Source organism: Dunckerocampus dactyliophorus, chromosome 5, assembly GCF_027744805.1.
Source record: "Dunckerocampus dactyliophorus isolate RoL2022-P2 chromosome 5, RoL_Ddac_1.1, whole genome shotgun sequence".
NCBI classification, from domain to species: domain Eukaryota; kingdom Metazoa; phylum Chordata; class Actinopteri; order Syngnathiformes; family Syngnathidae; genus Dunckerocampus; species Dunckerocampus dactyliophorus.
In genome coordinates, this window is record NC_072823.1 from 7,565,271 (window position 1) to 7,582,500 (window position 17,230).

The window sequence follows — 17,230 nt, forward strand, 5'->3', positions numbered from 1 at the left end:
GTGGAGTTTGCATGTTCTCCCCGTGCGTGCGTGTATTTTCTCCGGGTACTCCGGTTTCCTCCCACATTCCAAAAACACGCATGTTAGGTTAATTGGCGACTAAATTGTCCATAGGTATGAATGTGAGTGTGAATGGTTGTTTGTCTATATGTGCCCTGCGACTGACTGGCGACCAGTCCAGAGTGTACCCTGCCTTTTGCCGGAAGTCAGCTGGGATAGGCTCCAGCATACCCATGACCCTAGTGAGGATAAGCGGCATAAAAAACGGTTTATCATGATTGATTTGTGTAAAAACTGATTCAAATGTTTAATCATTTGACAGCCCGTGTGTGTACATATACAGTATATAAATAAAAAATAAGGCATATAAAGTACAATGACATGAGATTTTTGGTGTGAGGAGAACCAGGAAACCATATACAGAGAGGTGACCCTTCACGCGACACTGTGAGTATTGTTTAGCTCGAAGAGACACTCCCTGTAGTCTCTTCTTCTACTATATGCTCATGTTGCTACTTCTAAAAGCCCAAATGGGGCACAGTCTGCCTGGACCCCAACACCACCCTCTGGCAGCTAAGAGCAGATGAGTCTGGCTTATACAGGAAGCAGGTGCATCCTGTTTAGTGTTTAGCATTTTCTCATTCTGGGTCATATTCTGAGAGAACAGTCTGTCTTTATTTGATTTTTCCCCCCGTTGCTGGGGCCTGAGCACCGAGCGATGACTGTGCTACTTGGTAGCACCACTTTTAATTAGCCCCAGCCAGTTTCACAGAGCGACACTAAATTTGGTGGCGATGTCTTATCATGAAAGCACAAAAATGTCTCAAGAACCCATGTTCCAAAACAGGAAGTCAGCCAATTTTATCTGAAGGAGTCATTTTGGGCAGAAACCAGAGAGTCGTAGTCTTAGGGACTGTGACCAAATGAAAATCGCGGATACTTGACAGTTGGGCGATGATATAGTGCGAACAAATTTAACCTGCGCCAGAGGATGTGGGCGGGGCATTGCAGCAAACTTTGATGGTCAATCTGATGATTCGCCACAAAACGTTTATAACTTGGCTTCACAAAGCCAGATCTTCATCATGATTTGTTTGATATGAAGATGACACCTCGAAGCTATCCAAACAAGTTTCCTTCCCACGTGCCCATCGACTCATGTGAACCCCGAGTCGTGTGCAGGCACGAAGGCCCGTCCAATGCTGCTCGCAGCTTTAATTGTGTATTTTTTTCTTTATAGTGACCGACGGGGGTAAACGCACAGCAACATCCAAACACTCCAAATACAGAAATGATCCAAAACCAAAAGCAGACAAACACCATAAAACACATGCTACGGGGATATACTGCAGGATCACAGAGAAATGCAAAAGAAAAATGCTGCAAGTTCACAGAGCAAAACGGAAATTAGCCATGCAGACGACAGGAAGGACGTTAGTCAGGCTACTAGGAAGACAGCCAGGCTACCAGGTGCACCAGATCTGAGGGATATCCATCTTTAAAGACATGAGCAGGATGTCCAGAAAATGTTTTACCTTTTTTTTCATGATCAGGACTGCATTTGATCAAAAGAAATGAAAAAAATATTACCGTCGTCCCTCGCCGCTTTGCGGTTCAAATTTTGCGGCCTCACTCTACCACGGTTTTTCCAAAATTCGTTAATTCATGGTTGAATCCAGCCTATTATTTTTACATATTCTTTGGTTAAACTAAGCACTTTCAAGCATAAAAACGGTTAAATTAACAAAAATGGGTGTCCACAAAAATGGGTGTCCAAAGTGCTGCCTGGGGGCCATTTTCAGCCCGCAATTGTTTTTTTTTTTTTTTTTTTGCACCACAGCACTTTCTAAAAATCTATTGTAACCATAAAAGTAAATATAGCAAAAATCAGCAGTCATTTTACTAGAATAAAGTCAAAATATTAACAATAAAAATCAGAAAAAGTTGTAATTTTACAAGCATAATTAGAAATATTTAAGGAAATATGTAATTTTTTTTACAGTAATATTATGTGAAACCAAACAACAAAGTTGTAATTTTTTGGGAAAAAAAAGGTTGCAGAAAAAGTTATGTTACAAGAATATAGCCAAAATATTATGGCAATAAATACATAATTACAAGAAGAACATGTACAAGAATAAAGTTGAAAAACCCAACAGAAATGGAAAAAACACGAGAAAAGGGTCGTATTCTAATGACAAAGAAGTTTCACTTTTATGACAATAAAATCATATGTGGCCCTTGCTGGAAAAAGTTTGGACACCTCTGACTTGTCATGTGTTTTATTTGCATAAAAATTACAAACAAGTTAAAAAAGTAGTATTAAAAAATATGCCAAAAAAGTAATTGGCAAAAAAAAAAAATAATGTATCACCCATCACAGGATGTTGCCTAAGTGTTGCTGACTGGACCCGAGGCAGTGCTGCTCCAGCATAACAAAGATGATTTTGAAAGGAAAGAAGGGTAAAATATGGGAGTTTTCCGGGTTAAAATGGGAGGATTGACAGTTATGGTCTGCAGCCCAGATGAAGGAGAGCTGGAATTGTGACATTAAAAAAACACAGAATAAAGAAGAATTTTTTACTGACTTTGTGTCTCCTACAGTTTCCATGATTGCAATTACATGCACATACGTCATAGGCAATTATGCAAATGAGACGACCGCAACATGGAGCGACTTTTGGGATAGCCAATGGCGGCTTTCCTCACTGAGGCGCTAGCAACACGACCCCTGGCCACGTCTCAAACGACACTTTGGACACAACAGGACCCACACAAGGCGGTGCGGAGGTTGGCTGCGGACCGGGAAGAAGCGAACACTGGCTTCCAACGTCAAGGTAGGATCCAAACTGTTGGGCTGTATGGAACAAAGGCCACCTACCTGTACTTGTTCAGCTAGTTTCCATGGCACCGGGGCGTTAGTCTCCTTCGTCCGCTAAAAGTTGACAATGACTGTTCCCAAAAGTTTTTGAACACACCGAAGAGGTTCCACTATGCTTGGAAGCTGTTTCTATTTTACACCAAGCCGCAATGGCATTCTTAAAATGAGCATTCAGGTAAAGGTATGGACACACACTTTTGAATTCATCCCTCAGTGTACGCTTGTTTTGTACACGGAGAACAGACGTTCTTTTAGGGAGCTCGCAGCCCATACATGAGAGAACATTGTCCAAAAACCTCTTGCCTATTACAAATAATATCAATTCTACCATTTCTACCAAATGCCGTGAGAGTTATTTATGTTTAAGTTGTAATCTAATGAAAAGGTCATCATTTTACGAGAAGAATTTCGTAATATTATGAGGAAATGCATTATTTTAGTAGCATAGAGTTGATATATATATATTTTTATTTTTTTTTAAAGAAATCGTAATATGAGAAAAACAAAACAACAAAGTTGTAATTTTTGGAAATTTAGGTTGTGGAAAAAGTTATATTATGAGAATAAAATGGAAAAGACAGCTGTAATGTTATGTGAATTTAGTCAAAATAGTAAGAGAAAAAAAGTTGTATATTAATACGTTGAATTCTCAACATATATTCATGTAAAATTACAGCTGTTTTTTCCATTTCTGCTGTTTTCATTTAATTTTCAACTTAATTCTTGCATTTTTTTCTCATAATTATGATTTATTCCTATTTTGCTTCCAATTTTGTATATTCCTATAGTTCTCCCGTTTTGTTTGTTTCTCATACTATTACATAAAAAAAAAAAAAAATTCAATATTTCAACATTATGCTACTAAACTGTTATTTTTGCTCATACTATGATGTTATGCTCTTAAAATTATGACTTTTTATTTTTAGACTACAACTTTTTTTCTCTTAATATTTTGACTTTATTCTTTTAAAACTACTGCTGATTTTTCCTTTTTTTTAGTTTGATTGTTAAATTAGATTTAAACTCTAACCTACATTGTCCAATTGTCCCAAGACTTTGCCCCGGGGCAATAAAAAAGTAGCTGCGGGCCGCAAATGGGCCCTGGGCCGCAGTTTGGAAACCTCTGGTTTCAATTAAGAAGTACAAAACAGCTAAGTATATGTTATGCACGGGCCATAGTCCATTGTATTTTTAGACTGGGCCAGTTAAAAATGGATGGCTGGCCGCAGTTTGGACAACCCTGTGACTATGCCAAGTAGACTATGCCATTAACTATGCAAAGTTCAACAATATTAAGAAACACATTTCATTTATTGTGGAAGCACTATTTATTTATTTTTAACACACAATTAACATGCGCATGTCTTGTTTGACCCTCGGCCCACACCGTAGTTTGAGGAAATGCAGTGGTGACTGTGGAGCTACAAGTGGGAGCAAATATTGAGCAGAATGGACAAAGAAAAGGGTATTTTGATTGGTGGATTTAGCTTCAAAGTCCTGGCAGATGACTCTCGCAACAAGACCAAACCTATCTGTATCTACTGTCACTGTGATTTGAATTGTCACAGAGTACGTTGACATGCCAGAGAGAAGCGAGAAGGTACTGAAGCACTGCCGGAAGTATTTTTTATTGTCAGTTATACAGCGGTATCTTGGCATAAAAGTTTCCCAACTAATGAGTGGGTTTTTTTGTTAGATGCGAGGCGTTGCTCGGCTGATTTTTTTATTTATTTTTTTTTTGCTTTGAACTGCAAGCTAAAATTTGGGTTACGAGCTGCTAATTAACGGCAGGCATAGCCAAGGACAGTTATTTGGGGGCTTGTGTCAATGTGACCATGGCTGAAGAGCTAGCAACGCACTAGCTAGTTACCGGGAAAGATTTTCAACACATCAGTAAAACATACATACACTATAGCAACTTAATTGATTTATTATTATAGTATTTATTATGTATTGTGTAAAACTATGACAGGAACAGCATCAAATTAAAAGCACGAAATGAATACAGATCCACCACCCACCAGTACTGGCCTAGACTTTCACAGAGGCTGTGTACGGAATAAATATGCACATTAGCATTCAATAAGGTCATCAAGTCTTATCTTTATGCATTCCCACATAGTATCAGCATTTGGGACCAAATATGAGGTGAAAGGAAAAAGTTGAAAAAAACAGTATAGTAGTGTATCTGTATAAGTTAGACAGTGTGTTCAAGGACCAAATGCCACTCGTATTAAACATGCAAAAACTGGGGAATTTCTAAAAGTATGTTATTCTTAAAATAATGTCCCATATTTCCAAAATTTATATCCCTTTTTTAAAAATTGTATGTAGTTATCATAGTTGCGTATAAAATCGTTTACCACAGAGAGAGACATCCCTACTTGTAATAGATAAAACCTTATTTCTGTCTGTGATTAAGTGTGATTAATTATGAGTTAACTATGGACAAAGTGTGATTAATCACGATTAATTATTTTAATCGATTGGCAGCCCCAATTTATTGATTATCACCCAGTAAGTTACTGTTTCATTTGTACAATATGTTCTCCGAACCTGCAGCAAGTGTGAGTGTGGAGTTTGCATGTTCTCCCTGTGCGTGCGTGCGTTTTCTCCGTGTACTCTGGTTTCCTCCCACATTCCAAAAACATGCATGTTAGGTTAATTGGAGACTCCAGATTGTCCATAGGTATGAATGCAAGTGTGAATGGTTGTTTGTCTATATGTGCCCGGCGATGTACCCTGCCTCTCACCCAACGTCAGCTGGGATAAGCTCCAGCATAGAAGATGGATGGATGTTTGATGTCCATTCGTTGTCCATTGTGTTCCTATTATTTGATGAAATATGCTTTTTGTGAATTGGGACTTGGGACGACTGATGAAAAATAGCCTTCATAATCTGGCATATTGAAAGAAATGTTTATTAATTTGCACCGTCTCTGTAAATCAGTGGTGTCCCAACCACGGCCCGGGTGCCATTTGCTGCCCACGGCTATTTTTTAATTGTCCCACATTCACATTCTGAAAGTATAATTTAAGAAGAAAATGGAAAAAAACTAAACAAGAATCATTTAAAAATTTGCAGTCATTTTGCAAGAAAAAAGTCCAAATATTATGAGAACAAAGTTGTAATTTCACCAGAATAAAGTAATATGAGGAAAAATGTAATTTTAGTATCATTTTAAGTCGTAATATTATGAGAAACAAAACAAACAATGAAGTTGTAATTTTTGGAAAATTAGGCTGGGCAAAAAGTTCTATTACGGGAATAAAGTAAAAATATGAAGGGAATAAAGTCATAATATTACGAGAAGAAAATTGAGACACCAGAACCTGCCATGGATATCATGGTTTTATTGAGTGTCTGTGATATGAAGTGTAATTGCATCCTGTAAAATGATTGGCAGTGGAAGTCATGATTGATGTGCTGTTTGCAAAATAATGTACGTGTGCGCACGCTCGGCATCATGTTTACGTGAACGCGCTGCTGCTTCGTCACGCACCACACAACTGGGGGGAGAATGTCTTGTCATCCCCACCATAGCCTTGAGTGAACTTGACACACGGAGCAGCTGTTGAAGAAAACAGCCTGGTTGGTAGGGTTGTTTATTTATCCTTTCAAAGCAGGCCCTTTCCACTCACACTCATGGCAGCATCATGCAGCTGTGCAAAATCCTAAAACAACCTCGTCTAGTTAGGTGAGTGTTGCTTTATGCTAGACCAGGGGTGTCCAAACGTTTTTCCAGCAAGGGCTAAACATACTTTTTTTTATACTGATAACTTTTTGGTCATTTTTTATGCAAATACAACACATGACAAGTCAGAGGTGTCCAAACTTTTCCCAGCAAGGGCCACATAGTGAAAAATGTAAGGTTGCAACTTTGCCACTTTGATAGTTTGTAAAGCAACACAAGTACACAGATATGATCAGAAGTGATATATTTCAAGAAAAAACTGCATCTCAGCTTCGTGATGTACCGGTCAGTGAAATGCTAGTAAAATGACATTATTTTTGCTCACAGTATTACACATTTATTCTTGTAAAATTGCAGCTTTTTTCCCCCTCAATGGAATACCACTCTTTGTGTCTTAATATTTGAACTTTATTCTTGTAAAATTACAGCTATTTTGTCATTTGTGCTGTTTTTTTTCCCCAAACAATGTTAACTTTCCTCTTGTAAAATTTTTTCTCGTAATTATGACTTTATTCTCATATTTTGGCGTTATTTTGGAAGTATTATAACTTTTCCCCAACCTAATTTTCCAAAAATTACATTTTGTTTTATTTGTTTCTTATATTACTACTTCAAAAAAAAAACTTTAATATTTCAACTTTATGTGACGAAAATGACATTATTTTTCCTCGTAATACTACGTTATTCTTGTAAAATTACCACTTTTTCCCATTAGCGTAGGACCTTTTTCTTTTAATATTTTGACTTTATTCTTGTAAAATTACAGCTGTTTTTGCAATTTCTACTATTGTTGTTGTTTTTTTACATTTCCAACTATTTCAATTTCTTGTAAATTTTCTTCTCATAATTATGACTTTATTCCCATAATATTTAGACTTTATTCTCATATTATCACTTTTTCTCCAATCTAATTTTCCAAAAATTACAACTTTATTATTCTTTGTTTTGTCTGTTTCTCATAACATTACATCTTTTAAAAAATAATATATTTTTTCTTTAATATTTCGGCTCTATGCTACTAAAATGACATTATTTTTTGCTCGACTTTTTTCTCGTAATATTTTGACTTTATTTTCATAACATATTTTCCATTTCTGCTCTTTTGTTTAGTTTATAATTTACAGATATTTCAACTTCTTGTATATTTTCTTCTCATAATTGTATGACTTTATTTCTGTAATATTTTGACTTTATTCCCATAATATTGTCACTTTTTCCCCCAACCTAATTTTCCAAAAATGACAACATTCTTTGTTTGTTTCACATAATATTCTGACTTATAAAAAAATAGTGTCTGTTTTTTTTCTTTAATTTTTAAACTGGTTAAATGTTACTAAAATTCCATTATTTTTTTCTCATAATATTACTTATTCTTGTGAAGTTACGACTTCTTTTCTCATTAGATTGAAACTCCATCCATCCATTTTCTATACCGCTTCTTCCTCATTGGGGTCGCGGGGGCATGCTGGAGCCTATCCCAGCTGACTTCGGGCGACAGGCGGGGTACACCCTGGACTGGTCGCCAGCCAATCGCAGGGCACATATAGACAAACAACCATTCATGCTCACATTCATACCTATGGGCAATTTAGAGTCGCCAATTAACCTCACCTGCATGTTTTTGGAATGTGGGAGGAAGCCAGAGTACCCGGAGAAAACCCACGCACACACGGGTGAGAACATGCAAACTCCACACAGAAATGCCCAAGGGAGCATTTTCTCTTAACATTTTGACTTTGTTGTTGTAAAATTACTGTGGATTTTTCCATTTTTGTTGTTGCTTTGTTGTTGTCGTTGGTTTTCTTGTTAAATTATATTTTTTACGTGCCACAGGTCAATAAAAAAATTGCTGCAGGCCACAAATGGACCACAGGCTGCAGTTTGGACAAAAATATAATTTAACAAGAAAACAAAACAAAAAAAAACAACCAACAAAAGTCAAGTAATCTGCAATAAGAATAAAGTCAAAATATAACGACAAAAAAGTTTCAATCTAATGAGAGGAAAAGTCGTAACTTCACAAGAATAAAGCAAAATTATGAGGAAAAATGTAATTTTAATAGTTGAAATATTGAAGAAAATACTTTTTTGAAAGTCATAATATTATGAGGAAAAAATAAATCCAAGTTGTAATTTTAGGAAAATTAGGTTTAATAAAGTAAAAATATTATGTGAATAGTCATGATTACGAGACCAAAATTTACAAGAAGAAATCTGAAATATTTGTCAAAGAACTTTTTTTAATAACAGCAGAAATTTTATGGAAATAAAGTCAAAATATTACGAGAATAAACTCGTAATGTTATGAGGGAAAAAGTCATATTCTAAAGAGCAAAAAGTTGCAATTTTATGAGAACACACTCGTAATATGAGAAAAAATGATATCTTTTTAGTTGCAGAGGGTTGAAATATTACTTTTAATTAAATATTTTTTTGTAACATTTTGAGAAACAAAGTAATTTTTGGAAAATTACATGGGAATAACGTAAAAATATGGGAATAAAGTTATAATATTATGAGAAGAATATTTACAAAGATTTAAGGAAAAAGTTGAAATGTTGCCAAAAAAAAAAAGCAAAAATGGGGAAAAACAGAGCATATCTACATGTGTTGCTTTCCCCCCCAAAATTGTCAATTTACTGTCCCTTTCAAAATATGCCAAGACAACAAGAGCGAGTACATCCCTAAAATATCTGTGCACTGTTGTGACCACAATGCATGAGAGGGTTACAAAACATGTGCGTATACGGCAATACGGATTTCAGCATCCCTGGAATAAAACTTGATTCCTTTTTGATGCTTGAATGACCCAAACGCAATGACGCTCAGAGCAGCATGGACTTTGACTAACACAAAAGTGTACCAGTGGCTCGCACTCATTTACGGATGGCTACAGATTATGAAACTCCGTTTGACTGCGCAAATAAAGAATATGTGAGCAAATATTTAACTGAGGCGTTGAGTGAGTGATGCTTTGTTCTACTCATGGACAAAGCAGGAAATCCTTCATTCTCGGATCATTTTTCACCCTTGCGCATCGGTTTGCTTCCACCCACCCGTAGGGATGGATCATTCGGACTGCACCGTCAGCTTATTATTGGACTGGAAATTGACAATACATTCATGGGAACCAAATTTATGGCACCGCAATAAAAACAGAGTTGAAATAGTAAAAGTTCTAACATAAATAATAGATGATTTTGCATCAGGGCTTCTTGGATCTTATAGACCAGGGGTGTCCAAACGTTGTCAGCGAGGGCCACATCGTGAAAAATGAAAGGATGCAACTTTTCCACTTTGATATTTGTAAAATGTGCTGAAAAGTTAGATATATTTCAAGAAAACAATGCATTTCAGCTTTGTGATGTAGGTGAAATGCTACTAAAATGACATTATTTATACCCATAACATTATGAGTTTATTCTCGTAAAATTGCAATTTTTTCCTCATTCAGTTGCAGCTTTTTCATCTTAATATTTTGAATTTATTCTCATGACATTACAGCTGTTTATTTCCATTTGTGCTGTTTTTTTGTTTTGTTTTTTTAATATCCCTAACTATTCCTAACTCCATAACTATTTCAACTTTCCTCTTGTAATTATCTTGTCACTTTATTCACTTTATTAAAATACATAATTTTCCCATCATATTTTGAGTTTTTGTTAGTAAAATTACTGCTGATTTGTCTATTTTTGCTTCTTTTTTTTTATGGCACCAGTATTTGATATTTGATATTTGATCGGTAGTATTTCATTCGTATTTCTTTTCCTCATTACACAATCTTGATAGTTTTTTTGCTCCTGTATTCATTGGTCATCTTTTTAAGTTATTTTTTTTTCCTATTCGAAAATGATAATGTGTGAAGAAGATAAACACAGGAAGTGAACAAACTATCATGAATGGCGGATACTCTTTCGGACATGTTGAATTGTGCCAGTGTCAACATGTAATGTTCTTTATTGAAGCACAGTGGGCGTAAACTAAAGCATCAACATTTACAATTCCCTTATGAAAGGTGGTGGTTATCTACCGTTTGTAGGAACGATCGCATGAGAGTTGGGCTGCACGCACGCGTGTGTGCTCGCCTTAGAAAGGAGAGAGGGAAGTTGGAGAGGGAGGATGTATCATCTGCCGTTCGCATGTTTCATGTCTGGGCTTGTTCAATAAGCAGCACATATTATGGTGAAGCACCTTTTACTGTATGGTCTCCTCTTGCTTTAAAGAAATACTACCTTTTGAGACCTTTTCATGTCAAAAAAAATTCAAATATCCTCATCAAAATGTTAAGACCAGTTGAAAAATGGCAAGAATTTCCATTTTGCACTGTTTGATTTTAAGGAGGGTCTAAGTAGAGCGTCACCTGGACTTTCTCACTTTCTGTTTTAGCTATGTTCACACTGCAGGTCAGTTCCGTTTTTGTTTTTTTTTTTTGCTCACATGAGACCTGTATCTAATTTTTTTCATGTCCATGTGAACAGTACAATTGCGATTTATTTTTATTTTTATTTTTTTTTCCAAATGCGACTCAGGCCTTGCTCGTATGTGATGTAGGCAAAAGTTCTTGTCAGTCGAAAATAGTTTTTAAAAAGTGCTAGTGAAGCAACTCCTCCCACCCACACGCTCCTGGGAGCAGATGTTCTACACAAACTGCCCTTTAAAATTTATCAGATACATTAGGTGAATTTGCACATTGTATCGGATTGGTGTTGCCGATACCAGCCTAAATTTTTACCGTACGTAGCCATTTATGCGACCTGTACGTCCTCGAAAGGTGTGTTTGACTAAAGATACTCACCGATGTGGGCAAAAGCTCGAGCTGTCATTCAAAAATAATTTTTAAAAAGTGCCAGTGAAGCGGCTCACGGCTCCGATGTCAGACGTCGCAAGTTCTTCACAAACTGCCATAGCCAAAATTCTTACCCTCTTTCTTCTTAATCTGCGACGTGGGATCATTTGGTTAAGAAAATATTACAAAATGGGGGTAAAAAAAAGTAAAGATAAAGTTGGTACTAATAATAGGCTTTTTCACCTATATCACTATCTAACTTCTTAGCATAGCTGCATGTGTTGCTTTACAAAATACCAAAGTGGCAAAGATGCGGCCTTTCTTTTTTCATTATGTGGCCTTGGCTGGCCACCCCTGCTTTTAAAGCAAGAGATTGAATTTGTCATGTATTGACTTTGAACTCTGTTTTGCGGCACAGGCAGCTGTGCGTCTCCAAAAAGCGAAGACCACCACCAAGCAGATAAAGCAATCTCCAATCAATCATGCCTCACAGAGTGAAACTCAGCACTATGGTGTTTCTAGTGATACTGCAGGGAGCGGCGGTAGTCCTCTTCTGTGGCTGGTACGTCCCGCTCAGCAGCCCCTGTGGCTCCGCACCCTCTGATGGGAAAGTTCATGTGCTGCTGCTGTCATCGTGGAGATCGGGTTCCTCCTTTGTGGGTCAGGTGTTCAGTCAGCACCCGTCTGTCTTCTACCTCATGGAGCCTGCTTGGCATGTCTGGACCAAATTGAGGAACACAGGCGCACATGCGCTGCGAATGGCTGTCAGGGATCTTGTGCGTAGCGTGTTCCGGTGCGATTTGTCCGTGATGGAGGCCTACCTACCGGAGCGCCACAACATATCCTCTTTGTTTATGTGGAGTCACAGTCGAGCACTGTGCTCGCTGCCGGCCTGCCCCCTCACCCCACGTGGCCATATCAGCAATCAAACGCAATGCCTTCACTCGTGTGATGAAAGTGGCCTGCAGGGGGCGCAGGAGGCCTGCGCAACTTACAGTCACGTCGTGTTGAAAGAGGTGCGATTCTTTGAACTGGAATCCCTCTATCCTCTCTTTCAGGATCCAAGCCTCGACCTCCGCGTCATTCATCTGGTTCGAGATCCACGGGCTGTCTTGCGGTCTAGAGAGGAGTCAGCCAGAGCATTTGTTAGCGACAACGCTGTTGTCTTGGAGCAGAGAAACGTACCGGCGGCTGAGGTACAGTATCAAGTCATGCAGGAGATTTGCCGTAGCCACGTGCGTGTCTCCGAAAGGGCCCTCCGGAAGTCCCCGCCATTTCTCAAAGGCCGCTACAAACTAGTGCGTTACGAGGATGTGGCGAGAAATCCACTGCAGGAGATCACCGCCATGTATGAGTTTGTCGGACTGGACATGACCGTGCAGCTGAAAGAATGGATTCATCAGCTGACCCACGGAAAAGGTAAAGGTTCTGGGAAGGAGGCCTTCAAAATCACTTCAAGAAACGCTGCAGATGTCTCCCAGGCTTGGCGCACAACGCTGACACACAGTAAGGTCAAGCGTGTCCAGGAAGTGTGCCAGGAGGCCATGTCAATGCTGGGGTACAGGACAGTTCACAGCGACAAAGAACAGAAGAGACTTGACGTGGATTTGCTGGTACCACGTGAACCCTACCGCTTCAGCTGGTTGCCAGCCAAAACTGACGACCCTGCTAAAAGTTAAGCGTGCACCGGTACGACACCATTCTGGACTCAGGTCACAAACACACGTGGCGTGGCCACTACGTCGCCATCCGTGACCGTTCCTCCTGACACTTCAGTTTCATAACCACCCCCTGTCATAAATCAGTAGAAGGACAAGTCAAACACGCTTGTTAATAAAGACGTGTTATTTTCATTCATGCCAATTCTGAGCTTTCTAGCACCAAAACATTCAGGCCATTTGAGACATTCTGAAAAGGCACTTTTTGGGGGGGGGGATTCCGCATTTTTTCCATCTCAGAATTTCATTTTCTACCCCATTCAAACCAATCCAATATAAAAACAGTTACCTCAGTCAGCACATTTGGACTCATAATTTTCTTAACTCCAAGAATATCCTACTTTTCCCCGAACTCAAATGCCCGTTGATCTTGGTAAATCGTCCGTCTTCCGTGCTTTTTTTCTAGTTGTTCAACATCAGGACATTTATTGTGCACTTGTTAAAGAACCCAATTTTTCCTGGAATTCCACATGTTTCTGGTGTTTTCTCACATTTCCCATCCCATTCCAACAGGAAAATACAGTATTTAGCTCATTCAGGACATTTATTTCCCACAACCTAAAACAAAATTCCAGTTTTTCCCAGAATTTCACATTTTTCCAGCCCCAACATTTTCTGTTAAAATGAATGGTGTTTTTCCACAACCCATTCCGAACATTAAATCATTTAGCTCATTCAGGACAGTTGGACCAACAATTTTCTAGATTCCAAGAATTCCCTCTTTTCACAAAATTTCACGTTTTCCAAACTCAAATGCCCTTTGATCTTTGGAATTCTTAATATGTCCATGTTTTCCAATTTGTTAAAACCATTCCAACATCAGGACTTACATTTTGCACTTCTTAAAGATCTGTTTTTCCTGGAATTCCACATTTTTCCAGCGCCACAATTTCCTGATGAAATGAAAGGCGTTTACCCACATTTCCCTCGCCATTCCAATATAAAAATATTCAGCTAGTTCAAGACATTTATTTTCCACATTCTAAAAAAAAAAAAAAAAAATCCCATTTTTTCCCAGAATTCCACATTTTTCCAGCCCCAAAATTTCCTATGTAAATGAATGTTGTTGTTTTTTTCACTTTTCCCAACCCATTGAAAGCTTTCCAACATTAAATAATTTAGCTATTTCAGGGCAGTCGGAGCAACAATTTTCTAGATTCCAAGATTTCTGCTTTACACAAAATTTCACATTTTCCAAATAGGGAATTCTTACTACATCCACATTTTTTCAATTTGTTAAAACCCTTCCTACATTAGGAAAAACGCTTCCTACATTCCTACATACTTCCCACATTCTAAAAAAAAAAAAAATCCCAGTTGTTCCTCAGAATTGCACATTTTTACAACCCCAAAATTTCCTCTTAAAACGAATGGTGTTTTTCCACATTTCCCAACCCATTGGAAACCAACATGAAAACATTTAGCTCATTCAGGACAGTCAAACCAGCAGTTTTCTAAATTCCAAGAATTCCCACTTTACACAAAATGTCACGTTCCTACAAACCATTCCAACATCAGGACATTTATTTTCCGCTTTTTAAAGAGGCATTTTTCCTGGAATTCCACATTTTTCCAGCTTCAATATTTTCCATTGAAATGGTGTTCCTCCACATTCCCCACTCATTAAAACTTAAAAATATTCCACGCATTCAGGACATTTCCCACCTTGTTAAGAAAATAAATCCCAATTTTTTCCAAAATTCTACATTTTTCCAGCCCCCAAATTTCCCAATCAAAATGAATGGTGTTTTTCCACATTTCTCCAACACACTCGAACCATTCCAACATAAAAACAATTTGCACATTCAGGACAGTCTAACCAACAATTTTCTAAACTCCAAGAATTCCCACAATTTTCCAAATACAAATGCCCTTTGATCTTGGGAATTCTTAGTACGGCCACAATTTTTCCAATCTGTTAAAACCATTCCAACATCAGGACTTTTTCCACATTCTTTTTCATAGAATTCCACATTTTTCCAGCCCCTTTTTGAAATGAGTGTTTTTCCACGTTTCCCCAACACGCTCGAAGAATTCCAACATCAAAACATTCAGGCTTCCAGTTTTACCCGCAAAATCCCCACATTTTCCCTTCCAGCATTTCAGTTCAGCTCTTGAGCATGCACACAGTTTCTATCCAAAGTGCCTTTTATACGGTGGGTGATTAGTAGACGCTTACTGCATGAGAGGTGTCTGCGGAGCAGAAGTAAGACTGTAAAGTTGGAGTGTTTGAATTCCCGCTGTCAATATTTGTCTTGTGGTGGGTAGCACAGCGAAAGAGATCAGAATGTTTCTGGTATATAATTAGTGTCTGTTGAGGTTTGAGTGTGTGTTGTCTGTAGGTCCTACAATTCATTAATGAAATTGGTCATTATTATAGTTTGTTTCAAGAACAAATGCAATAAAAAGAAATATGAACCAGGTCCCCACATTATTTGCACCACCATTAATGAAATATTTTCTATATGTGACAACACTTGCCTTTCCCATTTCCCTGAAAACTCTCCAAATATGATGATCGAATGTTTACTATTGTGTAATATTAATATATTTGTTATTACATGTGTAAATGTGTCCTGTACAATGTGATTGCTGGGTTTGGCTTATCTGCTGGGATGTTTTCATATTTATTATGGAATTAATGACTGCAATAAACACCTACACGTACACAATTTCACTCTCGTTTCTCTCCCAAAATAGAACAGGTTAGCCGTTAGTACTGTAACAGTCTTGTGCATTAGAGCACCATCTGCAGGTTGAATATGGTAACGGCAGCGCGGAAGTGGATTTATTTCAACGCACATACATCAGCGGTATTTGGAGGTTTTTCTATTTGTCAACCCAAAGCAGTCAGGTTTTTAATTTTTAACTAATAACGTCTTTGCATAAGTTTGTCATTTTGAATGTTTAACTTACAGGAAGTCACTTTAAATGTGCTAAAGTATGTCCTGTGCAGGAACATTTAGTCCAGGCGTTCTTAAATTTGGGATCACTGGAGTAAGTTGTGGCCCACTTTTAATGAAGTCCATTTTCATTATGTATTTTATATATCGATTTAAAACATTTTTTTTATTTTAAGTAATTAAAAAATGTTTTGTTTATATTTCATTTATTCTCAATTTTATTGAAGTCATTTTAAATTATTTGGATTATTTTTTTACACTTTTAGTAAAGTAATTTTTTCACTTGAATTTATTTTTATTCTTTACACTTATTTCAGTCATTTTTATTTACATTTATTTGTATTACTCTTTACATTTTTATTAGTCCTTTTTCATTTTAATTTATTTTTACACAACTCATTTTTAATTTAACACATTTTTATTAACTTTTTTACACTTTTAAGTAGTTTTTATTTATATTTTGTTTTATTTTACATAGATTGCCTTTTATTGTCCCTATACACATGTACAGTGAGATTTAAACCATCCCTGTGCAGACACATTATGTAAATATAACAATGTAGAAACACAAACTATACACATTTACAGCATAGAATAAAATAACAGTTACAGGAAAAATGAACAATGAAAGAGCAGTGAAATGATATTGCACAGTAACCCATGTCAAGCTAATACGCAATGCCGAAGCCCCAACCTCACTTCCTGTCCGCCCCTCATTCATATTCCCGGGGAACACATTTATAACGACACGCACGAGCACGAGTCTTATTAAATGTCATAAATGGCTTATTTACTCTTATGTCTACTATATTGGATAATAAGAGTCTAAAGGTGACTATGGGGGTATTAGTTAAAATCCAGAGGGTTCTATGATGGTAAAAAAAAAAAAACGAATTTAGAAGGTGGTAAACAGGTTTCCTGCTCTTAACTACGAAGATATTCCATTTGTGAATGATGAATCCTACTTTGTGAAATTGCTCTTGTCATGGCAGGGCCTGCCACCAATTAATTTATTAATTTACTATATATAACGTTTTACGTTCAGAATTCGAACGGGGAACGAAGCTTCAGCTTTGACGAAATACTTAAAATAGGACAACACAGACGCACGGGAACCAGTGAAGCTACCGTGGTAACAAACAAATAGTGTGTCTGTTGAAACCATGTTACTCTGACGATCATAATCACAAACAATAGTACAGTATGTCACGTACAGTATGTTTTACTTTGAAGATGACGAACCGGAA

General features: G+C 37.3%; 1 protein-coding gene across 1 annotated transcript; it reads left to right on the forward strand.

Moving 5' to 3' along the window:
• Positions 1–2,693: 2,693 nt before the first annotated feature.
• chst6 (carbohydrate sulfotransferase 6) lies at positions 2,694–15,737 on the forward strand. Its single transcript, XM_054776572.1, has 2 exons — positions 2,694–2,837; positions 11,781–15,737. Exon 2 carries the CDS (start codon positions 11,845–11,847, stop codon positions 13,039–13,041), a length of 1,197 nt encoding a protein of 398 aa, XP_054632547.1. The 5' UTR covers positions 2,694–2,837; positions 11,781–11,844; the 3' UTR covers positions 13,042–15,737.
• Positions 15,738–17,230: the final 1,493 nt, after the last annotated feature.

Bases quoted from the DNA above. Each gene is read 5' to 3' on its own strand.
- chst6 (XM_054776572.1), top strand. From the start codon at position 11,845: ATGCCTCACAGAGTGAAACTCAGCACTATGGTGTTTCTAGTGATACTG.